The sequence below is a fragment of the Pelodiscus sinensis genome, chromosome 1 (assembly GCF_049634645.1).
Source record: "Pelodiscus sinensis isolate JC-2024 chromosome 1, ASM4963464v1, whole genome shotgun sequence".
Classification (NCBI taxonomy): Eukaryota; Metazoa; Chordata; order Testudines; family Trionychidae; genus Pelodiscus; species Pelodiscus sinensis.
The window spans coordinates 300,100,809-300,126,214 of NC_134711.1; the positions used below are offsets into that span (position 1 = coordinate 300,100,809).

Consider the following 25,406-nt stretch of genomic DNA (forward strand, 5'->3'; position numbering starts at 1 on the left):
TCCTTCAGGTTCCCATTCACTCCCAGCGAGTCTCGGAGAAAATACGTTTCATCTCAACCAAACAGGCAGCCCACTTGGCCACACCTGTCTAAAGAGGAGTTATTTCATCAAGAGCCCGGCAACTTTCCTTCAGAGCCTGGCACCTCGAGTGGCCCCACGTTTTACTGACCAAAACCTTGGCCTTCGGGCTGAAGGCAGAAAAGGGGCCGCTTCTCAGCGAGGGTAAGGAAAAGCTGACGGCAGAGAAGGAAGAAACCCCCCTCCCCCCCCATCATGCTGCCACACGGGAGTGGCTTTAGCGAAGTGAAACCCAGCCCCTTTCTCATTCAGGGTTTCGCTTGCCCCCTTTGGAACCGAATCCACCGCTTGGCTTCCGCGCGGCTCCTAGCGGCGTTTCAGCAGCTCTACTGGCCACCCCGACGGAACGCGGGGCCTTCTTCGGCAGCTTCGGCTACATCAAAGGCCCGGGGGGCACCGGCTTGAAAAGCTCCGAGCTGTTGTTCTGACTCCTTATCGCGCCTGTGCTGAGGGGGAGCCATAAATTCCACAGGCCGGACAAACCCCCCGGTCCCTCCTTTTCCTCCCGGCCTGGCTCACCCCGGGCTTCCCAGCGGTTATTTGTGCCTGGCAAACAAAGGCGGGGAGCCGAGCGGAGCATCTCCGAGAGCCGGGCCCCTGCCCCCGCCGCCCCCACTCGCGGCCAAGGCTGACTGGCCCCGCCGCCCGCAAGCCAAGGACTGGACGTGGGGCCAGGCGGGGATCGGCCAGCGGGCAAGCCGGTGTAGCGAGCAAAACGGCAACTTCTCCAGATTTGCTACTTTGTGACGTCACAAAACCTGAGAGGTTTCACTTTTTGCCTATACCCCGGCCTCCCCTCGCCCGAGATCAGCCCCCGCTCGTCGGTGCAAAGGGCCCGGCCCGGCGCACAGCGCTGCCCTCCCGCCCCGCCGGCTGCATTCCGCCCGCTGGCTCCCGCAGCCGCGTCCGGCCACAGCCCGGCTCGGTATCGCTGGCTCCGCTGCCCTGGCTCTCCGCTGGGAACAGAGGGGCTGCACGCAGCCCTGCGCCCAAGCAGCCTTCGCGCTCTGCTCAGCAGCCGCAGGCACCGCGGGGTTTGCTGCCCGCGTCCCGTTAGGCTTCTCCCCCCTCCCCCCCGGGGCGAGCCAGTGGCCTGTCGGTCCGGCCAGTTCAAGGGGGCGTTAGGCCGCAGCATCAACCCACAAACACAACGAGCAAAGGCGGGCACCTGATGCCACTTGGCCCTCACCACGCCCTGCAGCTGGAGCCCCGCGGCTGAGCCGGCCCATCTCCCAGCCCCAGACATTTCGGGTGGCATCCCAGTGGACCTCCAGCCGCAGCCGCTTTGAGGGCGAGAGCCAGCAAGACGTCTGACCGCGGAGCCAGCCAAGAGAAGCAAAGGAGGGCTCGTTCCACCCGCAGTCAGCGCTGTGCAACTTGCAAGGCAAACCCCGATTTTCTCCTGCGACAGCATCTAGCATCGCCTGGCAAACCCGGGCGGCCCGGAACAACTAACTTTATCTACTTCTGGTTGTCTTTACAGATACTCGCCTGCCCTGCTGAGACTTAGGTGTACAATGAACAAGGCCAGGATTTCACAGGGGACACTTTGTATTAGACCAGGGATTCCCAACCTGGGGTACAGGTACCCCCAGAGGGGCACTAGAAGCTTGTCAAGGGGGTACCAGGAATATTTAGTAAATGACTAATTATCCTAATTGAAATATTCCAAAAGTAGAGGTGTTAGTGAAATAAGTTGTAGATTCTAGAGTCTAGAATTTATTTCCTTTTGTATTGAATAGGGGGTACGGGAAGGCTTACTAAAAGCCAAGGGAGAAGGGGACTGAAAAAGGTTGGGAACCCCTGTGTTAGACCCATCCAAAGTGTCTGCTTGTTGTTGCTTTGGGAAGCCCAGGGAAAGGGCTAGGGAGCCCTTCTCGACTTTATTTCTTCCCAGCGGAAGGCACACACACCACTGCACCAGCTGCAAGCGTGTTACACGCTTTTTGACACAAGCGCGTGGAGTTTGGTTTCAGCGCGAAGCGAAGCGCTCTCATTCCGGGCTAGGGCGCCTGGGGTGGCCACGTAACTCAAGGAAGATCCCGCTGCTGATTGGGCTTCCTTTCTGCCCTGAGATTGCTTGGCGCAAGATAATACGAAAAGCCACCCTCCCCGCAAAGCTAGCTAGCAAGAAGAGCTGTAACACGGCCAGCGCCCCCCTCGGCTTGTGTAACCATGTCACAGCACCACGCCCGTGGGAATGGCCCCTCAGTAGCAATAGCGGAGTCACGCCTGGAGTTTGGTTTCAGCGCCAAGCGAAGCGCTCTCATTCCAGGCTAGGGCGCCTGGGGTGGCCACGTAACTCAAGGAAGATCCCGCTGCTGATTGGGCTTCCTTTCTGCCCTGAGATTGCTCGGCGCAAGCTAATAGGAAAGGCCAGGTCCGAGCGGCCTCTGGCAGCCAGGGACCCTCTATTTCGCCCCTCGGTATTTCAGAAGGCTGTCAAAGAACGGTAGCCGGGACCAGACAGGCAGCCATCGCCGCAGTGTGCCTAGCTGAGAGGAGCGGCGAACTCGCTCGCTAGGCTGGGAGACGCGGGAGTGGTTGGTTAAAGCGTCTCCCCGGGAAAAGTGCCCGGGTCGGGGTGAGGGAGGAGACCCGGGCGAAAGCAGAAGTTGGGGGGGGGGGGGGAGGAGCAGGTGAGGGCCCGATCCCGCAATGTTGCAGAGTCCTGGGCGGCGAAGGAGGCCACCGCGTAGGGCTGCGTTCTGCCTGCACCGCGTTACACCGGGCTCCGTTTGGCCCAGGCCGTGCGCCCGCAAGTCCCTACAGACGCCTTTTCGCTCGCTGTAGCTCAGGCTTCAGTGTTGGCCTGGAGTTAGTATGGCCCGGTTCTCTGGCGCCTCTCCATTAGGCGCCCCGGTTTGGGGGCTAGGGGCGCGTCCATTTTAAGGATCAGTAACACGTGTGCGCCTGACTGAGGCCACCTACTCCCTGAGCCCAGAAGGCCTCATGCGCTGGTACAAGATGGGACACTGACTCCCTCCCCTTTGAGGAGCTAACCTGACTCCTTCCTACCTTGGTCAGCCCTGGTGCAGGCGTTGGCGCGGGTTGAATGCCACGTTTGCAGCCATGCAGATGCAAGGCGACCATTAATAACCCCCCACCCCACCGCCCCAGAGAGACAGTGTGACTCGGGGCTGCACTGATGGCTCCTCCGAGTCCTGGTACCTCCGCTCCCTGTTCCTCCGCCCACTACGTTGCGCAACGCCGCATTTTGGACCCGTTCCCACAAGAGACGCCTCTAGCTGCGTCTCTAACTGCTGCGAGGGCCGGGCTAGCTAGCCCTCTGGAGCTGTTGCATGCTAGTGTCGCCGGTGATGTGGGGATTAAAGGAATCGCTCAGAGGCCACGCCCTGGATTTTCTCCTGAGCTCCAAACAGGAGATAAAATCAAACCACACAAAAAGGCCTTTGAAGAACCTTGGGGCTCTGAATTTCCCCACAAGAACAAGAAATTGGAAAGGTTTCCATTTGCCCCTGACTGGCTAGCAGCTGTTCGCTCCCTAAAACCAGGTGCTGGCTAGATCCACTACACTGATCCCTCATAGCTAGACCAAATCTTGAATTGTGCTCATTAAAGTCAGACCCCGGGCTCCCTTTTTGCGCGTCATGGTGTATATGTTTCCCCTTAGACATTTATCCGCCTCCCTTCGGTGGCTTTGTGTTACCTGTCCCTCTTTATAGCAAAGCAGGAGCTAGTTCCCATCCAAGCCGCCTCTCTGCATTCCCCTCCACGGGCTAAGACAGATCGCCCCCCCAAACCCCACAGGCAGGGCACAAACTGGATCGCAAGTCTCTGCGCTGCAGGGCAGCGCGTGTTGTCGGACTTCGGGGGATAAAAGCCGCTTCCCGTGTAGCCCGTGTGCGTTCCGAGGGCCGGGGGAGGGGGGTGCGTTTCGGATCTCATAAGTTCAGAGCTTTGTCAGTTTAATGGCCCTGTTTTCGCTTTATGGCTTCATCAAATTCGCATATTCCGAGCTGGGCTTTGTGCGTGCTTATCGGGAGAGGAGATTCGGCCGAAGGAGGCAGCCTCGTTCAGAGGTGTGTTCCAGCCCTTGGCATGAGGAGCGCTACGCTTTGAAAGAAGCCCCGAGCCCCCTTGGCTCGCTTTCATGTGGGCACCGGGTCATCAAACTGACACCCGGGAAATAAATCAGCCCCCGAGCCAGTGGGTTTCTTGTGCTCAGCACGTTCGTATTACAACGGTGCGAGACGGTTTCCCCTTTGTGAGAAATTAGCTTAACACGAAAAACGTAGGCAACAAAGAGGGGGGGGGGGGCTGAAAGATTTAGCTGCGAGTTAGCTGCCTTAGGATCCAGCCGACCCTTGTTGGAACCCCTATTTCGAGGTGTCTTTTGAAACGACGGGCCATGGAACAGTCTTGAGGAACTTTCTCCTGATCGAGCCAAATTTTCCCGAAGCTGGGAGAAACTTTTTCTGTTCAGGGTGTTGGCCGATTCCCCGAGGAAGTTATTTTAATTTGGTCCCAGTGGAGCGCTTGCTGTTCCTCCCCGGGTTTCAGACCTACTAGCCCTGGTTATAATGCAGCAGATAAAATACCACCCGTATTTCAACCGTGTGTGTTCTAGCTATGGACGGTTTTCACGTGCTGGCTGCGGAAAGTGCCCATTGGCACTGAGTGTGCACAGAGTGCAAATATGTCCACCAACGAAGTTTGCTAAAGCAGGGGATTTGTCCCAGCCCATAGAAAGAGCTCGAACCAGAGGTGCACCATATCTGAACTATGCTGTTGATAGTCCCTCCGTTAGGAAAATGATTCAAAACGAATCCAGTTGGTGAACAACTCTCTTGCCTGAAAAGTCTGAGAGGAGCAGCCGTGTTAGTACTGGAGGAAGTTCCATGGGGAATATTTGGGAGCTAAAATGATCCATATCTCTTCCTCAGGGTAGTTACACTTCACCACGCACAGGCAGGACTTTAGTGATAAGCCTTTGTGATCTTGCTAGTCCTGAAGAGTTACCCGTAGAAAAAATCATCCCTACAGCTAATAATGACTACCACGCTTCTGTTTTCACAGCTGAATTTTTGCCTTATTGAAGGCCGCAGGATCCGGCCCGCAATAACTAGCGATATTAAATGGGAATGTAACTCCCTACGCAGTTTGCCTGACGTGACTTTTCAAGCGATGGTTCGCATAATTCTCAGCATTGTGATACCGAGTTCTGCTCACAAGGGGTTTCTACTGCGGTCGCTGGATTCTCCCCTGGGGCCGCCCAGAATGACTGAAGGTGGCCTGTGAAGTGGATTTGGAGAGGGCTCAGTGCTGAGTTGTCAAACTTCTGTGAAACAGGGTGGAAAGGGAAAAGTTTCCATCGTATGCAGTTATCTGTGTGAGCAAAAGACTTCGTTGCTGTGTATATAAAGAGATGCAAATATTCAGCATTTTCTGCATTGTTCCTGCTCAAGGTGACAAGTTAAAGCATAAAAGCAATGAATGGATGGCGCCTCTTCAAAGAACGAATTGTATATGAGATGTGTTGTGAGGAGAATAAAGAATTCTCATAGCAAAGTAACATTTTCATAGTTGCTTAGGAGGCGCTAGGAGTTTAATCATGTTTGCAAGGCGCTTTAAAATGTCATTTCACTGGGTGAAAAAGTAATTTGCTGGAAAGCACCAAAGCCATTCCCATGTTTAGCCTGACATCGATAAGTGTCACTGCGAGGCACTGTTTTGTGTTTTGCTCGAATTTAGTTTCAATGGATCAAAAGGAACTAATCAAAACGAATGAAATAAATTAAATTCACCCACCGGTTTTCTGGAATCATACCTGAAATACGACTAGCAAAGATTTAGCTTTACAGTTGCGTTTCAAGTGTATTTCATCTCAAACTTTCCCGGGATTACAATAATTCCCTCTGTGCAATCGAAACGATCACATAGGGGCAAAGAGATAAAATGTTAGACCAGAAGAGGGTTTTTCCCCTTTGCTATTCGGCATTGATTAATTGCTTAACAATAATATCTAGCAATTAGATTAATATATGCTAAGAAAATTCTCTTCCTTCTGTGCGGCATCTCTTTCTTGAGGATATTCGGCACGCGTATTCGAAAACTCACCGTTTCTCTGATTCTGAAAACACTTTCAGCCAAGTAAGTATAAATAACCCAGTCGTGTATGAACCAGAATTAAAAATACAATATAGCAAAACGAAAAAGACGCCACTTAGCAACATTTAGGGGAAACAAAACTTTACTTGGTTGCCAAGAAATAAATGAAATAATTGAGATCCAAGTGCATTCCCTTTGGAATGAAAATTCTGTACCCCCCCCCACACATTAAAATAACCATTGTCTTGTCGATTTCACTTTTCCTCTGTTCGCCCATCCAGCATTCTACTGAAAATATATTCTGAACACCTCTAAAAAACGAAATAGCGATTCCTAGATATCTGTGTATCTCCGTATACGCCTGGCTTTTATAACTTATAAAACAAAACAAAAAAAACCCCATAACTTAAACAAGGCATGTTCTTTAAAACGTGCTGCCTACAGGTAGTCCATGATACACGGTTCCCATATTCCCACCCTGGCTCTGAGAACTCTCTCTCTCTTTTGCAAGTCTCTTCATTTAGCTCTTTGAACCTGTGATTGGAGGTTAAAGTGCACCAGGTTGCAATGGAAGGAGGAAGCTCTTAAACAATAAAGGCTTGAATATTTAGCTGTGATCAGGTCGCTGCCCTCTCCTTATCTTTTTAAATGCAAATCTTCTTTTAGGGGTAGTAGCTATATACCCTGCGCGTCTCCACGTCACCTGCCTTTGGTGTGTCTGTGCCATTACTAATAGAGCCTTGTAAACAATCGTTAATCATGTAAGGGCTGCCGGCCAATGGGTTCGGATCGCTAGTGGCAGAGAGACGGCTCCGCAGAGGCAACCAGGGGGACAGGCCCCCCGCCGGCCCCCCCACCCGAAGGGGAGCCCATCCCCAAGGAGGAGAAGAGCCGCTCCAGAGCCCGGAGCAGCATGTGGAGAGCTGCTGCCCGGCTCTCGCCATCATGTACGTGAGCTACCTATTGGACAAGGAGGTGCCCATGTACTCCAGCTCCGTGCGCCACCCGGGGGGGCTCAACCTGGCGGCGCAGAACTTTGTCAGCGCCCCGCAGTACCCGGACTACGGAGGGTACCATGTGGCCGCGGCCGGGGTGAACCTGGACAGCGCCCAGTCCCCGGGCCCCTCGTGGCCCTCTCCCTACGGCGCTCCGCTGCGGGATGACTGGAACGGCTACGGGCAGGGGGGCCCCGCCGCTGCGGCGGCCAGCGGGGTGCACGGGCTGAACGGCGGCTCCCCTGCCGCGGCCCTGGCTTACAGCCCGGCTGACTATCACCACCACCACCACCACCACCCCCCGGGCCCGGCGCCCCACGCCGCCCCCGCCGTCATGCAGCAGCTCAACCCGGGCGCCCCGGCCGCGGAACAGCTCTCCCCTGGCGGCCAGCGGCGGAATCTGTGCGAGTGGATGAGGAAGCCGACACAGCCCTCCCTGGGCGGCCAGGGTAAGCGCCGGGGGCCGGGTGAGCCCAGGCCCGGGAGAGCCCCGCAGAGCGCTGGGACGCAGGGCAAACTACCCCCTGGGCAGCGGGGCTCTGCGGGAGAGCCTGGTTCAGGGCCCTCTGGGAAGCAGCAGGACCCTCGAAAGCAGCCTGGGCCCTGCTGCGACCCAGGGCCGCCCAGGACTGGGGAACGGCCGGGGCCTGAGCCGCGCTGCGCACAGCTCGGCTTGCACGGTGGGTCCGTGGTTTGGCTAGTGACTGCGCGACCCGGCTGCTCTGCGGGGCGGGGAGTGGAGGGAAGCCCCAGCTGGCCAGGAGCAGGCGGGAAAGGGCCCCCGGGGAACCGAGGTCTCTCCTTGGCAGCCACCGGCTCTGTCAGGACGAGAGCAGCCTGCGCGCTCCTCGAGAGACGTCTGTCCCGTACGCGTGGGGGCGATTTGCAGGGACATTCCCTAGTGCCAAGAATCGCACCCGGTTTGGAGCCCGCCTCGCGCTGCGGGCCCAGTCATTTCACTGCGACAGCCTCACTTTGCATTTTGTTTGTAAAGAAAATAAGGGAGCCGCAGCTAAGACCGAGGCTCTTCCCAAGAGGCAAAATGCTGTTTGCGCCTTCGGTTGTTTCGCATTTTAGTGTCGAACGCAAAGACTGGAGTGGGTAGGAGAAGACTTCACCTCACTGTTTGTAGCCGCCTTAAAGTTACTGGACCCATCGGCAACACTTGAATTACGGATCCTAGGGGAAGAGGGAGAGTTGATAGGAAGCGGAATCGCTTTGCCGTTTTGGAATCGTGTTACTGACCTGCAGGTACAGAGGGAAAAACGCGGTTTTGTTTTCCCTTTGTGAGAAAGTAGCTTAGCAGGAAAACGTAGGCCACAAAGCCAGCGCCCTGCTGCGGGAGTGCGGTGTGGGTGTGAGATGTTAACGCACTGCGAGTTAGCAGCCTGTCCTTTAAACCCCAGCTCTTGTTTCAAGGGGGCTTTTGAAACGACGAGCCGTGGGGCAGCCTTGTGGGGGACTTTCTCCTCGTCGATCCAAGCTTTGCAGAGGCCGGGAGTCTGTTTCCGTGTATGGTGTTGGCCGATTTCCTGAGGAAGTTAGTTTAATTTCGTCCCAGTGGAGCGCTGGCTGGTCCTCCCTGGGCTTCAGACCTACGACTCCTGGTTATAGGCGTTTAAAATATTTTTATAACCAATTACAGCCATATAAATCATCGGCCGGTGTCGCTTCGCATTGGTTTCTGAGTCATTGGGCGCATACCTTGATTAAGGTCTTGAGCGCTTATTCCTGGCCCCGACCTGCTGTTCCTTCGCTGGGAAAGGGACGAAGGCGGTTCTGAGCCCTGGGATTCTCGGGGCTGGGGCTGGCTCTTTACTCGCCACCCCATCGAGCTGGGTCAGCAATTTATCCGGGGGCAGGTTTCCTTCAGGACGGCAAAACCGCTGTGTGCTACTTCCCCCCCCCCCCTTCTTGGGCAGAGGTGCTGGGATCAGGACGTGCTAAAGGAGGGCTGGGAGTTTAAAAGTGGCCCCCTCCCTCCCTCTTGTGGGAGAAGGAGCTTCGAGGGGAGCTGTTGTCCCTGGGGCTGGAGGTCAGCTAGGAGAGGCCTGTGATGTCCTGCGCTAAGGTGCCAAGGAGGTGGCCAGGCGCCGCTCTCAGTTGTGATGTTAATGTCTCCCCGGTGCCTGCAGACGGGCCAGGAGCTCCTGTTCTCTGCAGACCCTCATCTGTCATGGGCCTTTAAACACGTCTTGCTTTGATATACACCTTCCCCGCCATTGTCCCTTTTACTGGCCGGAAAGAGGGTGGCAACTTTCGCAGTAAATAATGAATTCTGGCATTCCTCTCTCATCCCCCGGCTTCCCCAGAGAACGCACGTGGGGGGCGACCGAGCCGGGCTGATAACCCCCCCCACACACACACACACACACAGACACACACACACCCGCGCGCACACACAGGTACCAAAGGGGCCTGGAGTTAGCGGACTCCCTGGAAGAGCAAGGACCAACTTTAATGTGAGGGAATGTGCTGGCATCTGAGCAGCGAGGCCAACAATTCAGCCATTGTGGGATTTTCCCACAATCCCCTCCTGTTCCCACAGTTTCCCTTTCGGGAAGGGTGGCCGGTCACTTGAGGGGGATGGCTCCATTCAAATGCTGCCTTTGGAGCCAGTGTTTATGTTAATCTGCCCGGCCGGGGGATGAAAGCGCCTGCCGCCATTTGCTCAGTAGTGGTAATTCAAACAGAATGGGGCTGTTATTAAGGCATTGAGAAGGTTTTTCTTTGATAAGATCTCCTTGTCCTGCATTGTTTGCGATTGTGTTCCCCATTCAGCGGCTCTGGGGAGTTTTCTCTGATCAGACTTGTATCTTTGCAGGGCGCTTTTGTTGTGGTTTGCAGAGAGTTTACCTGAACAAAGTCAGCCTGCCGGGCATTACATACCTAAGGGCAGAGCCTCCCGACTCTTCTGATCTTTCTGATGAACGAGAAATCTGGGGATACAACCAGTTAAACAAGAAACAATCAGCAGCAGGGAGATCAATGGCTTAGCAATGTACAAACGATACACGCTCCGCATAGGGGGAAAAACCCACGCACGTCAAACAGCATTTTTGAGCCCTAATATTTTCAGTGTCCGACTTGTCCGTTCTCGCCTGCAAAAGTAAATGAATCAGGGTCAATAGAGGGATTCGGTAGAGCAATCGCAGATCGTGTGCATTGGCCTAGGTTTGCTGAGGGACATTACAAAAATCGGGGCGGGGAGTGGGGGATCAAAGCAACGCCCGAGAAGTTTACACGTGAGACGCTCGAATTCTGCTCTAGCGCATAAGGCCCGTCAACACGTGTCTCCTTTAATCAGGGGGTTTCCCATTGTAAGCGGCATTTCAGAGCAATGCTCCGGGGGAAAGGGTCAAAATAAAGGCACGTTTCAAAATCCTGCAATTCTGGCCTAGGGCTCTAGTGCCTGCGTTTGGTTCCCAGTGACATTCGCGCAGGCTTTGTAGCATTGTCCCACTGCCAGACAGCGTTGATTACCTGGAGATCTTCCCCCAGCCCGGTTAAGCTTTTTATTCAAGGCCACGGTTTGGGAAATTGAAAGGTCCCGACTCTGTACTCCTGATCCACTGAGGGGTATGGCTGGGTGAGGAGAAGCAGCGCTCCAGGAGAGGAAAAGAAAGTCCGGGGGTGGTGGGGGTGAAGGTTTGTCATTTAATGTACCTGACGAGTTGCTTTCTTTTTGTCCCGGATTTCTCCTCTCTAGTTAAAACCAGGACAAAAGATAAGTACCGCGTGGTGTACACGGACCACCAGCGGCTGGAGCTGGAGAAGGAGTTTCATTACAGCCGGTATATAACAATCCGGAGGAAAGCAGAACTGGCCGCTACGTTGGGATTGTCAGAGAGGCAGGTCTGTCCTTGGGCGTCCCTTTCTCTTTATTTCGGAAACACCCAGCAGCGCGGTAGTCCTTCCCCCTCCCCACCGGCGCGTTGCCCACTTGCCCACGAGGTAATGCACACGTCGCCAGCGATCGGTGGGGGATTCTGCTTAAAACTCCGCGGGACTGTGCGGATCAATCCCGGGGGACAACTCCCAATTCCGCCCGCGGTCTGCCCTTGCCAGGAGAGTGGGGATTTTCCTGGCAGTGGGGGAGGTGAGCGTGCAAGGAACTGACCTGGTGTTTTAACTACTGCTGAGTGCGAAAGAAACGCAGGGCGACAGGCAGGGAGCTTTGCAACCCTCCAAACCCACCCGGTTGCACTTCCTACTGTGCGTGGGGTGGGGGTTTCCACCCACGCTTGCGCCTGTTGGCGCTCACAGCGCTCTGAGCCGACAGCGGAGATGGCCACGGTAGTATTTTCTGCAGAGGGTCTTTCTCGGGAATTGGCCTGCGTGGAGAGCTGGGGATCGGGCCCCGCGCCTAAGTCTGGCGCTCTGGTTTGCAGGACACCGGGCCGTTCCCTGCGTGTTGCAGCAGAGCCGGGCTCAGATGGCTGGGCCGATTGCTGAGCAAGCCCCCAAGGTGCACGCAGCCTGGCCAGTCTGGAGCCGCTGCGCTCTCTGATTTGACCATCCCTCTCTCTCTCTCTCTCTCTCTCTCTCTCTCTCTCCTTTCTTGTCTCCGCCAGGTAAAAATCTGGTTTCAGAACAGGCGAGCGAAAGAGCGAAAGATCAACAAGAAGAAATTGCAGCAGTCCCAGCCCGGCGCGGTGCACAGCGGCTCCCAACCGCTGAGCCCGGTCTCCTCCCTCCAGGGATCCACCGGCCCTGGCCCAGCGGGGGGCGTGCTGGGAGCCGCTGGGGTCTTAGCGCCATCGGTGACCCAGTGACAGCAGCCAGAGACTGAGGAGGAGGGGGGAGGGGGGCTTGTGCTCTCCTTGGCGAACAGCAGCGCGCCATCGCCAGCCCCCAGCGGGGAAACGTCGCTGGTCAGCCACTGAAACTGACAGAGCCGGGGCTGCGCACGACAGTGGCCGGGCTGACCTCCGGCAGCCACACTCCAGCCCTTTGTACAAAGTGTACAGCGCCTCCGTTGCCTTGTTCGGGGACACACGCGTTTGTTTTTCACACTCGGCGTTTGCAATACAGTAAATACCAACAGTCCAGCGCTGAGCCCACAGCGCCCAGCAATTCTCAAACTCTGCTTCTCGGGGATCTGGGGTGGATGGTTTTATCACGCAGGTTGGGCCAAGGATGAATTTTCATAGCAAAGTGTAAAGCGCGTTTGTCTTTGGCGCCCATAAACCTTCAGAATGACCATCTTGCCTTATTGCGCGGAAGGTAAGATAAGACACGGCTCAAATGTTCAGAAGTGAATTGCTTAATGCTGGCCGCTTGTAAAAATGCTGGTAAATCTGGTGCTGAGTGTCACCCAGCCCTTCTACACCGTGGAGAAATTAAAGAGGGGACCTCTCCTGTGGAAACAGCAATTTAGTTACACTTGCAAGAGGGAGGATCCCCCGAGTGTAATATTATTACCAAGGAGGTTTGGGGACAACGAGAGAGATTTCAGATTATGCCCGGTTTTTCTTCTCCCTTGAGCAGCTCCATAAATACAAGCGCCTTCCTGGTTTGAAGGCTTTATTATGGGTCCAAAAAGAAAAAGAGAAAGCCCCGAGGACAAGCTCTGAGTTGTAAGATGCCTTCTTCAACAAAGCCTGCAGGAACACACACCTTTGGGGTTGGCCCCTGTCCCTCTTTTTTATTAAATGGGGGAGAAAGACCAAAATACGGATTCTTCTGCCAGTCCTGGACACAGATGACAATCTCTGCTGTCCCTGGGAAAGGTTGGTTTCCACCGTTTTATTGTAGGATTTACTCAACTAATGAGCCAAAAATCTGGAAAATTAGTCTTTGAAACACACACAGTCCAAAGCTTTCCACCCAGGGCAGAAACTGCATGTTCTGGTTGTACCTGGGATAGGGGGACAGCAGGCCATTTGCAATATACTTTACCCGAGATTTGCTGTTAGCAACGTGGCTATTTGAGATGTCAGACATGTAATTGCTCATGGTAACACGTGATTTCCTCCCCCCCCCCCATTTGACCAATAAACTTTGGCCAAAGAACACATTGGTAAGGAGGATTTGCTCATGGTGCCATTTCTATTCCACCATACCTGCTAGGAACCTTGTCAGTACCATTAATAGAAGTGGGGGAAGAGCCTATGAAATGCTCCCTGCTGTTTTTATTTATAACCTTTCCAGGCAGGAGCAGTTTTAAATTCGCAGATTGCCAGGTGTAATTTTAGAAAGGCTATTAATGCAAGGAGTGGTTTTGGGAGGGGGGCTCTTTTACAACCCACCGTGTTTTTAACCATGTGCTAGGTCAGGGGCATACGTCTGCCAGAGCTGAGAGGTTGTGTTTGTGTAGTGTAGTGTTTGCGCTGTGATCCCACGCGGCAGGGGGTTAAGGATGTGTCAGAAATTAGGGTCTTCTGAAAAGAGTCTAGTGCTGCATGCAGGCTCCTGACAAAGGCTGAGAAGCTGACTTCATATGCCAAGCATGTGAAAGAAACTCCGCCTGGACTCTACGGTGGCTTTTAGCCCTATTCTCTTCTCTGAGTGGGTTCTAGTATAATTCGTGGAGCAGAGGTTTTGCTGGTGTTTTGGGGTTGTTTTCCTTTTGTTTTTGGACGTAAGCGAGGTTTTGTCTCTGTTGCAGAGTGTGTGTCCTGGTGTCTTTGGAGGAGGCAGCGAGGGGTGTGTGTGCGTGCGTGTGTTCAGGAGGTAGGATGAGGTGTTTATAAAGCTGTGTGCAGCATCCCTGATATGTGACGACCTGGCCGGTGGGTTGCAACAGGGAAGGGGTGGAAAGGCCCTTGCCATTGAAAATGTCATTTTAACCCCCTCAAAGCGCAGCTTAGCAGCGTGTCACGGGCGCTGCCCGGGGACTGGCCCCTGAAGCTAGGGGAAGAGGGAGTGGAGGGACGTGCTTGCTAAGTTTTCACATTTTCAGGTTCTCTCTCGTCAGCCCCGTTTCATTGGAGCCCGAGCAGTCAGGGCCCCCTGCCTCCCAAGCTAAAGAGGATCACTCCTGCGGCGCCTCTCCCCCTCCTCCCGGAACCCCCTGCGAGGCAGGACTGCAGGATCCGGCCTCAGTTCAAACCAGAGCCGGCGGTGCGGGCTGGCATGGAAGGCCTGTGCCCGGGGCGCGCTGGGAAAAGACTCTGCCAGCCCTGACTCCGGGGCGCAGCCTTTGCGAGGTTGCCCTCTGGTGCTCCGGGGGCCGCGCCCGCAGGCCAGTGATCTTCCTGCTCCGCCGGGCTGCGGCTGGCGGCGGCGGCTGCCTCAGTTGCTATGCGTTGCTGTGAAACGCCTGTCAATAAACCGTGTTTGGATTGTGGAGCAGAGCGCAAGGTTTGTTTGCTTAGTGGTTAGAGGTTCAAAAGTCGGCATTGTCCTACTGCGAACGATCCCAAGCTCGCTCTCCCGCAGGAAAACTGCCGGGGGGGCGGGGATGTCCGTGACTTGATTCTGGGCCCATTTATTTGCTTCCCGGAATAATTAATGGCAGAGCAAGAAAGATGACCACTGAGTTATGAAAGGCCATCAGCAAGGAAACTAAACACAACTGATATATGGCTGTAATACAGCGCCCTTTACCGGGGTTTTGCTGGTATTTTCCCATTCTGCTGGTGCTAAGCTGGGGGAGTCTCCGCTTGCAGGGCTGACAAAGCCGTGGGTTTCCCATTGCTAGAGGCCAGGGGAGGAAATAAAAGAATAAAGAGGGTGGCCACTGGGAAATCTTCCCCTCCAGTGGAATGTGTAGAACAGTCTCCAAAGAAAAAACGCTGGTGACTCACCTTTTGCCACGTTTAACTGTAGTTTTTGCAACCGATGTTTTAAACGTGTCCTTTTTGAAGTGGTTTTATTTTTTCCTTACAAATATCGGGAATATAAGGCCCTACCCGTGTTTCCCAGAGGACTGGGAGAAATCGGAAATTGGTTACTGGAACGTCTCTATTTCTATATTTTTATTAGCCTCTGAGGTGATACTGGATTTTTTTTTAAACTACAGACAAACACGGCTACCCCTCTGGGCCTTCCCTGAATGGAAGAGGTGGAAGTCTTTAATCTTTAAAAAGAAAATATTTTTTTCCACAATGTGAATCGTTAGGATCGAATAAGTGTAGATAAAGCTGGACTATAAACGGCCTGACAAAATACCTGTTTCTTTCTTGGTGTCTCAGGACTCCTTTCTTGACCCTTGGGACAGCAATTACTAGTTCTCTAGTTACTACAGCATCTTCCAGATTAGACAAGACTCAATTTTCTCCAAAGAACCCTAAATGCCAACCTCTCCACGCCCGATTTAAAACATTTATATAGAAAAATGTTCCAGATCTTCCTGTTCCCTATGCATCATAAAAGTGTGCGAGAGGGCACGTGCTTTTTGTTGGGTTTTTGTTCATTGCAGGTGATTTTTGAAAGTGGTCAAGACAAAGCCCTGGCAGATACGCTGTGGGGTGAGCCTCCCCGCCCCCTTGGTCCATGGAAGCTGGAATATGATTTTACCAGACCGTCCCCCCATTTTTTATTCTGAAAAATTCTAGGATTCTGGTGATAGGACGTAAATAAGTTTACGTGCTACTATGGCACCTACCAGATAAGTTTTGAAAGCATGTGTGTTGGAAGCATCCTCACAGCACCCCTGTGCTGTATGAAAGCACAATTGCCTCCCTTGTCCAGGTGGGAAAAAAGAGACATGTGCTTAGAATAGATGAATTGTTCAAGAAACAGAGCACGGTATAAATCCCTGAGCTGCACTCCCTGTAATATGTCTTAACCAGAGACTTCCCTCTGCCCCAACACCCAGGCCCCCACACTGTTATTCCCTAGCAGGAACTGCCAGCCAGGAAACTGGGAGCGATCCTAGCCAGCTGGCCTGAGAATTCCCTCAATCACTTCCCGAGCAGGCAGGAATCCAAAGGTTCTAGAAACCATCGCCAGGCGGCTGCTGAAATTGGCACGTCACATTTCTCTATGGCGAGTACATTGTAGCAACATGTTTTGTGTCGCTGGCCTGTTATCTCAGCACTTTAAACCCAAAGCATGAAAGTAACAGGCTTTATACAAATGGTCGTTGATAGATCCCACTCCAGGAAAACTAAAGCAAACAAGGGAAACAATGCCAAACGGGTCCCCTCTCTGCTTTATAAGCACACAATTGCCTTGTTCTGGGGACCTTGTTGCCCCTCACTGATGATTAGCAGAATGAATGACTAGACAGAAGTAGCTCAGCAGTAGATTAGAAGCCAGATCCTGCCCTGTGGAAATCGAAGGGAGTTTTACTACGGATTAAGACTGGAGGAGGACAAGGTCCCGGGTTCAAAAAATCAAAGCTGAAATTGGCCATATCTTCATCTACACTCATCAATGATATCAAAAAGGAAGTCGCCAGTGAGCTCTGTGGCCTACTGCATTGACACCTCTATCCAGTGCTTTATGATCAAACGTCATGCCAAGGGACAGCATATCTCCCTGCCTTGTCAGGTGATGGTGACAGATATTAAAGGGAGCCGCATGAATTGATCCAGAGCAGTTCGCAGCTGGAGGTTTGTACTGGCAAAAGCAGAAGTTGAAGCCTGAACAGCTAAGAAACGAGGCACACAATGAACCCGGGGTCAGGCACTATCTAGCCAGCACATGCTGAAGGAGAAAAATCAGAATACATCGATAAGGAAAGGACTGGAGGCAGACGGAAAATGCAAAGTACAAGAGATAGGGGAGATGCGGATATGATCAAAAGGAGTGACAGAGTCAGATTCAGAGGAAAACATGTGCCTTTCCCAAACTGCAAAAGGCAGGGTACACAACCTACATTGTTGCAGGGCAAGAAAGAACAAACAAAACAGAGACAACATTGCAACAGCAAATATCGTTGCAGGGACAGAAGAGTTGTCAAACCCAGAGACCTTTCCACGGTAAGCACTCTAACGCCCTTAGTCACCCAAGTGTTCTTGGATGCCAGAGCCCCCTGTAAACCCGGCTGTAAGCTTTGCCTTTGGGCTAAATCCTGTTCCTTGTATTGGTCCCATTGACTCCGCTTTCCCTCTGCATAGTATGGAATTTCAATATGTTTGCGAGAGAACTCCGAATTATGTTAAGGATAGAAACGTCCCTTAGTTATGGGACTACAACAGCACTTATTCTGGCTCACACGTGCTTCTTCCTAGAGCCCTCGCTAATTTAGTTAGTAGCTCACAGCGCTAGAAGCTAAACCCAAATCTCTTAAGGTCTAATCCTGCCTGTATCACTAACGCTTTCTGCAAGCAGGCAAGTCACTAAAGAATCCCTCTTTTCAAAATCAGACAATTTTACATTCCTCCCCTCGGGGTTACTAGGAGTTTGCACGCTACTGGAAAACATCTGTATAATAGCTAAATATCAGTCGTCATGTTTAGCTACATCTGCCGACCATTTCGTTTCAAAACGGTTCTGAGAGGCTGTCTGATGACACAGCAAATCATCCTCCCCCTGAATGTGAAGCATTTGCTTACCGCTGCTCGGCTGGTTTACAGGCTCTAAAAGTTGCCTTGAGGTCTTTCATTATGTATATAGTCACATTTCACTGCCATAAAACAAGTAAAACAGCCCCAGGAGATAGATTTATCGATAGCTGCCAAAGCATTTTTGCTTCATAAGCTTAAAAGCTCCTACACTCTAGTTTTTTGGTTTACAAAACTGAAGAGTAAAATGGGGCATTTACATCTGTTCTTGCTGTCATTTTAAAACTCAGTCCCAAGTAGCTATAGGGAAGGAGTAATGTTTCTGCTTTAAAAGTACATCGACTGCTTATGTCTCTGGGCTTGCACTAATCAAAGAACTGTTTCGAGTACTAAGTATAGGAAATGTAATAGATGATTATAATACGGGCTAATTTCCAGGAACACATTTTACATTGTTTCCAGGTGCCAGCCAATTCTTACTGAAGTCCCGCGGCGTTGGGAGCGCTGACGCGGACAGATACGCACTGACTTAGTCGGTGTCAGAGGGATTCAGAACCGACAGCAGATTTCTTTTATCAGCTCGATATTTGTTTCCGAGGGTTTCCGGACAGGAAACGCGATCATCTTTCTAGTCGCGGTACTCGCCCCTCACTATTCATAAGGTCCACTGCATCTCATGCCCTCCTCCCACTTCCAGGCGTTCTCCATCCTATCTGATCCCACCCGGGTCCCTCACTTTCTCACGCGTTGTAAAGAAAAGCAATCTGCAGAGAAGAGAGCAGACTGCGCGTTGAATTAACCAGACCCGACTGGGCTAGTGAAAGGGTTCAACTCGGGACCTACGAACAAGACTGGCATTCCCCCTGGCATCTACACTGCTCTGCTTTCTGGGGATTAAACAGTCGCCCAGTTGGGGAGGGAGCTGCCGTTCCTCCAGCAAAACCCGTCCCAGCCTGGCTCTGTGTCTACGGCCCTTCTTACGTGTGGACATGGCTCGCCAGCATCGCGTGGTGATTACCCGCGTGTCTGCTACGTGCAACACACCTCAGCCTCCAAGCACTCCCACGCCTGTCCCGCCTCGCAGCAATATCACATTCCAGTGTCTGAATCTTATTACCCGCATCTGCTCTCCCGGTTTTCCCCCTTCAGTCAAGATCGCACGAATCTTCACTTTCTGTATATTGGTGCCACGACCATAGTACGCCACGAATTTTCAAGCAGAAGTCCCCATTCTAGTCAATGCCATGGGAACTTCTACTTCAAAACTGGTGTCAAAAGGTAGCCTTCAGTGCACCAATGTAAATCCGGAATGGTTGATCCAAGGAGAACAAGGATCCGAATTTCTTCTGGAATAGCACCCGGCTTGTCTCCCTGTCGTGAGGTGGCCAGTCTTAATGATTGCGCCGTCAGCTTGTCTGCCCCGGTGTTATTACTCCGGACCTTTAGCGCAGTTATTGCTTCTTTTTCTATGTATTATGAACTTTTTGCAGACGCCCTGTAGTACTCTAGGCTTGGAGGTGAAAATCTTCTCACTTTCATACAACTCCTTGGTGAACTGGGCTTATTGGTTTTAAGACCCACGCAGGCAATAGAGATCGCCTGTATGGACCAAAAGTAAACTCTTCATTCTGACTTCTCATTACAGAACAACACACTAGTTACATGCTTTGGATACGAGGAGGACAATTAAGAGTAATAAAATACATATAACAAGCAGAATCACGAGCTTTTTCTCTCGGTCTGATGGGATCTGACATTTTCCCTCTGCATTTTCTCTGAATTCTAGTCTCGCTTATCGGAAACACCGAAACATCAAAGTGTAGTTTATAGTTGAACTTATTATTATTATTATTTATGACAGATATGATGATGATGATAATAATTAATAATAATAATTAATAATAATAAATTACAGTCTTCAGCTCCTAGAACCTAATTATGGGCCAGGAACACATCATGCTACGGGTACTGTAACCAACAATATATGTGTTAGTTCATAGAGATAGCCTTCCAGCCTATGTCTTTCTTCCTTCATTGCTATACAGTCTCCTAACAAATAAGCCTGTGCATACAATACATTTCGATTTGGACCAAATCCGAATGGTTTGTTACAGCTTAGCTTTACATTTCCCCCTCATGCTTTTCAGCTTTTCCCGGAGGGTTCCTCCTGCAAGTTCAGGGCGCGTGGTTCGGAGCTTACCTCCAAAGGTAGCACGCAGGCACGTTTCTATGAAGCGAAAACTCTTCCCGCAGTTCCCAGGAAGCACCCGCTGCTCCTGTAATACAGCGACTCGGAGTGTCGCCCTGCCCGCGGTTAGAACGGCACTGTCGGGAAGCAGCCAGTAGATGGCAGTATTAGCCCTGACACTGACCCGGGGGAAGGCTTCTCGCAGGAATCGCTCTGCGGTTGCTTTTCTGCCGCGGCTCCTCCTCAGTTTACAGCCCGCAGGGAGGCTCGAACAGCTCCTGCGGCGAAGTCCAGGACTCCCTTCCCCCAGCGCGCTCTCGCTCTGACAACGGAACGAGTGGGTGAGGAGCGCGGGGGAGCGGAGCCCCGGGGATGCCAGCAGAGGGGGGAGCCAATGTTCATTAGCAACAGTCGCCCCTTCCCGGGGATCTGCCACCATCGGGCAGCGCACCTGGGAAGCTTTGAAGGCAATTCAGTCCCACTGCGCCTGTCCCTCCTTTCTCTAGTCAACCTTTCGCTTTCCCCATTGACTCCTCCGTCCGCTTTTAAACGTTGCTCCCCCCCCCCCCTCCCGCCAACACACACTCTCGGGCAAGGTTAAACAGCAGCACTCGACAGTCCTGAACATGGAGGGGACTGACCCTAGTTACCTAGCAGATCCCGATCCAGCTGTTTCCTCCCGTGCAGTGTCTTTGATTCCAGGCGCGTGTGAATTTTGTTCGAATCTGGAAACAGGCCGGTGTCTGTCCCACTCGTAGCTAGCACATCAGCAAGGTGTGTACTTGCATTACTACTCCTAGATCATCCTACATGTTTTTACAGGATTGCATTGCCTCCGGCGAAACACTTGCATGGGATTTATTGAGGCCTAGGCAAATTCTGAAAACTTTACATCTTGATTTGACGTTTTCCTCGTGTTCGCTTTAGTTAAAATGGGTCAACATAATACACATATCTTGCGGAGTAAGCGACTAGACCGGCCCCATCAAATCCTTACAAAATAATCGGGGCCAAATTAAGCTCTGGAGTAACTCGACCGCCTAGTTGAAATCATGGGCTGGAGTAACTCGACCGGAGCAGAATACTCTCTGATCCAATCATTTACAGCGGTGTAAAATGCTACCAAATTATGCTACACACGTAGAATAGCAAAAGTCAATGGCAAAACCCTCGATGTCTTCAATGGGAAAGGCGTGAGGCCGCAAAAGACTGGTATCTCCTAAGTTTGTAGGGTTGGCCCTTTCAACATGAATTGTGTTTTAACAGTGTGTGTGTTTCCTGCCTAGTCTGTGTGTGTGTGTTTCCCTAGAGTTTAACAATGTGCTTTCTTTCCCTATAGTTTAACTGTGTGTGTGTGAGTGTGTGTGTGTATTTTCCTGGAGTTTTTAAAAAAGCAAAAGAAAAACAGAAATTCATATCCATTAGGCCACTGCAGGATCCACCCCACATCCCTACATTCACCGGCTGCTTTCTCCTCCCTCCTTTCAGCTGGTGCCAGCTCCAGCCCTGGGAAAGCGGGTGGTGGCTGCCCCAGCACAGCTTCAGAACAAGCCAGCTGCCCCACCTCCATCCTGTCAGCTCCAGCCCTGGGGAAGGGGTGACCCATCTCCCAACCTTCAGCTGGAGTTCCATTATGTGGCAGTATATTGACACTCACCTGGGCAGGAACTTTTAAGAGCCCCATCTCAGACCTCTGCGCTACTGTAGGTTGTTGTGGTGTAGGGAGGACTCTGTGCAAACGGATGTGCTGGTTCTGCTTGCAGGCTAGGAGCTAGGAAGCACAGCGTGCTAGCAGAGTAAGTTGTTATTCCTGAGAGCATTCTGTGCCCCTGTCCTCACGGCCTATAAATTCTGCAAATTTGATTTGTCAAATAAATGTGGGGGCTCCTGCATAGCAGTGGGGTTCACAGGCCACTGGCTGCACAGAGGTGGAGATCACTTTGCAGCCCCCCTCTGGGACATAGACTCAGCTGTAAGGTGACACCCTACCCTGGCACAGCACAAGTACAGGGCCTGCCCCAGAAATTCCCCAGGGCCCTGCCTCCCCATGCCAGGTGTGGGCAGGCAGGCTCAGCAAGGCAGGAGCCAAGTGTGCAGGGGCTTGGTGTGGGGGATTCTGGTGTGGGGTGAGAAGGTTCTGTGGGGGGCAATCTGGGTGCAGGCAGCTCAGTGGGGGGACCCAGGTGCAGGGGGAATCTGGATGCTTGTTGTGGGGTTCTGGGAGTAATGGTAATGGGACTGCAGGGGGGCAAGGTAAGATAGCAGGGGCTCAGCAGTATAGGAGGGTGATAGAGCATGTCAGGGTAGTTGGGTGTGGGGGAGGGCTCAGTGAGATGCTCCTCAGACAAGCTCAGTATTCCCCTGGTTCCCTGTCCCAATCTCTTTGCTAAGCCACCCCCAGTTCTACCCTCACAGCTCAGCTCCCTGCAACATCCTTTTCCCCTGCCCTCTCAATTTCCTTTTTGCCACCCACTCCTTCTCAATCCCAGTCCCTTTGCCCAGCCTCCTTGGCTATCAATCATCTACTTGGTTAGCCTCTCTCACTCTCTTGTCCCTTGTCCCAATTCTTTGTCTCCCCCCCCAACCCAAGTCCCAGTTCCCTTCTCCAGCTCAGCCAGCTTCCCTTCCCAGTCTCTCACTCTCCCTGCAAACCTTGTCCCAATCTTTTGTCCCCTCCCTCCCATCTCTCTCCTCTCTCATCTCCACTTTTGGTCTCTACAGTCAGATCAGGTGCTTCTTCCTCCTTGTTGCCTAGGCCCAGCAGTGATTTCACTGAGAGGACAGACAGCATCTCCTTGCTCTTCACTCAGCCCCCTTCAGTCCAGAGCTGGCAACACAGGGAACATTTTACAACTGGAGCATGCCCAGTGGGAAGGAAGCATTCAAGGAATTTAATTGCTAATACCTAAGGGCACATTTACACAGTAGGGCAAAAGTCCAATCAATTGCGTAGCTGAAGTTGAAATAGCTTAATTTGGCTTTTGCAGGAAGTTGAAGGAAGAACACTCTTCCTTTGACTTCCCTTACTCCTCATTAAATGAGGGTTACAGGAGTCAGAGAAAGAAATCCTCCAGCTTGACATTATTTCAGAATAATGGCTTGCTGTGTAGACATTCTCTTTGTTATTTTGGAATAAGCTATTTCAGAATAAAAACTCCAAAATAGCTTATTTTGAAATAGCGTGTCTACACTGTAAATACCCAGCTAGTAAATAGCTAGTGTAGACCAGCTAGATACATTCATGGAGGGTAGGTCCATAAAAGGCTGGAAATACCCACTGTAAATACTAGTGTAGACCAGCTAGATAAATTCATGGAGGGTAGGTCCATAAAAGGCTATTAGCCAGGGGGTAGGAGTGGTGTCCCTGGCCTCTGTTTGTCAGAGGCTGGAGAGGGATGGCACGAGACAAATCACTTGATCATTGTCTTCGGTCCACCCCCTCCGGGGCACCTGGTTCTGGCCACTGTTGGCAGACAGGCTACTGGGCTAGATGGACCTTTGGTCTAACCCAGTACGGCCGTTCTTATGTTCTTATTGAAATAGTGCGGAGCTATTTCAAAATGGAGAGTCCACATTGATTGGAGCCTCAATTGCATTTAAAGCCCCCCAAAATCACTTTGGGCAGGGCATCAGGAGATAAGTCACTTTCTGGAGTAGCTTCCTGAGGCTAGCTGAGACTTGTGCTTAAAGGGTGCATCTACACAGCAGGGCTTAACTCAAAATAAGCTATGCAAATTGAACTATGTCAATTGTGTAGCTTACTTCAAAATAGCTTCTTTCAAAATTCTGAGCATCTACACAGCACTTATTTTGAGATAGAGCACTCTTCCTCCAACTTTCCTTATTCCTTGTACAATGAGGGTTGCAGGAGTCAGAGTGAGAAGTCCCCTCCCCCCCCCCCCCGCTTGACAGTATTTTGATGTTATTTCAAATTAACTACCTGCTGTGTAGACGCAGACTAAAATAGGCTCTGATAATGGGAAGTGCTAGGCAACCTTCAGAATAATCAGCACTACTAGCTCTATGGCTAATAAAATGCAGCAACAAAGAATTCCCTTGGTAGAGAAGCCAACTGAACTGCCCAATTTTGCATCATTCGTGAATGCAACTAGAGTGCTGTTTACCACATCTTCCAGATCACCAATAAAGGTGCAAAACACATACGTTTGTATTTAACTTTAAGGAGCCAATGAGACAACTCATTTGTATAAAATGAAGTAAGTGCTGTGCTGAGACTGGAGGTACATCTGTCATCCCAATGGATAGCTATATAGTCCCTACCCTCACACAGTCTTCCTGACTATTCCCAATGCCCATAGCCAAACAAAGAGGAATTGTGTTTTAAGGAAGTTGTGACGGGGCAGCATATGAAATGCTGCACCAACAGCTAACTATATTACACACTGCCCTAACCACACTGTCCTAACCCAGCCCTGCTCCCACCCACATGAGTTGGGCTTTTGCCACTGACTTCCCCCAAAGGAAGAGGCAAACCTTGCTTGTGCAGTCCATTAAAATAAAAAAAAGAGAAAGCACTAGGTTGCTATAGCATTGTTTGTTTTTTATACATGTGACCAGATCCTCAGCAAGTGTAGACTCTGGCCAACACCAGGGAAACTCTATGCCCCCCTCCCGGCCCCGGACTCCTTAAAGGGGCACGGGCTGGCTACGGTGCCCGTGCCAGGTGCAAGCCTGCCAGCACCCAGCCAGCAGACCCTGCACCTGGCACGGCACAGAGCCAGCCACCCGATGTCTCCCAGCCCACCCCCTCTTCCCGGGACCAGGCTGGCAGCTCCCGGGAGCTTGCCCGGGACCGCAAGAGGCGGGCACCTTCCTGGGCTAGTGCGGACATCGTGGACCTCATCCACGATCTCCGCACTAGGCACAGGAAAGTGGCCGTCTAGGGCAGGAGAGCTGCCAGCCTGGCCACCCAGGAGCAGGTGTCCATGAAAATCAAGGGGGTCCACTGAGACCCCCGACCCTGAGCCCTGAGCTTACAATGGCCGTCCTGGATCAGACCAAAGGTCCATCTAGCCCAGTAGCCTGTCTGCCGACAGCGGCCAACCCTAGGGACCCTGGAGGGGATGGACCGAAGACAGTGACCAAGCCATTTGTCTCGTGCCATCCCTCTCCAGCCTTCCACAAACTTTGGGCAGGGACACCACTCCTACCCCCTGGCTAAGACTACTCCATGGACCCAACCTCCATGACTTGATCTCACTTCCCTTTCAACTCTGTTCTAGTTGTAGCCTTCACAGCCTCCTGCAGCAAGGAGTTCCACAGGTTAACTCTTTGCTTTGTCAAGAAGAACAACTTTCTCTTACGAGTTTCAAGCCTGCTACCCATTCCTTTCCTTTGGTGTCCTCTAGTCCTTCTTTATGGGAACTCATGAAGAACTTTTATGAATGCACCCTCTCCACCCAACCCCTGCTTTTAGAGACCTCTATCCTGTCCCCGCTCCATCTCCTCTTTTCTAAGCTGAACGGTCCCAGTCTCATAGCCTTTCTTCATCTGGGACCTGTTCCCAACCTCTGATCATGTTAGTCGCCCTCCCCTCTCCCAGCCTTTCTCTTCCCCTCTCCCACCTCCTTTTCCCAGTCTCCCCCAGTTTTGTTCAATAAAGACAGAGTCAATGTTGGAAGAAACGTTACCTTTATTTTGTACATCAATAAGAAG

The 25,406-nt window shown here is 52.0% G+C and overlaps 1 protein-coding gene across 1 annotated transcript; it reads left to right on the forward strand.

The window, feature by feature from the left end:
- The first annotated feature begins 6,995 nt into the window (after positions 1–6,995).
- CDX2 (caudal type homeobox 2) lies at positions 6,996–14,438 on the forward strand. The gene is made up of 3 exons (XM_075919225.1): positions 6,996–7,594; positions 10,855–11,000; positions 11,720–14,438. Exons 1-3 carry the CDS (start codon positions 7,096–7,098, stop codon positions 11,918–11,920), a joined length of 846 nt encoding a protein of 281 aa, XP_075775340.1. The 5' UTR covers positions 6,996–7,095; the 3' UTR covers positions 11,921–14,438.
- The last annotated feature ends 10,968 nt before the right edge of the window (positions 14,439–25,406 follow it).

Coding starts and splice junctions, on each gene's coding strand:
- CDX2 (XM_075919225.1), top strand. CDS start 7,096: ATGTACGTGAGCTACCTATTGGACAAGGAGGTGCCCATGTACTCCAGC. Junction 7,595..10,854: donor GCCCTCCCTGGGCGGCCAGG/GTAAGCGCCGGG, acceptor TCTCCTCTCTAG/TTAAAACCAGGACAAAAGAT. Junction 11,001..11,719: donor TGGGATTGTCAGAGAGGCAG/GTCTGTCCTTGG, acceptor TGTCTCCGCCAG/GTAAAAATCTGGTTTCAGAA.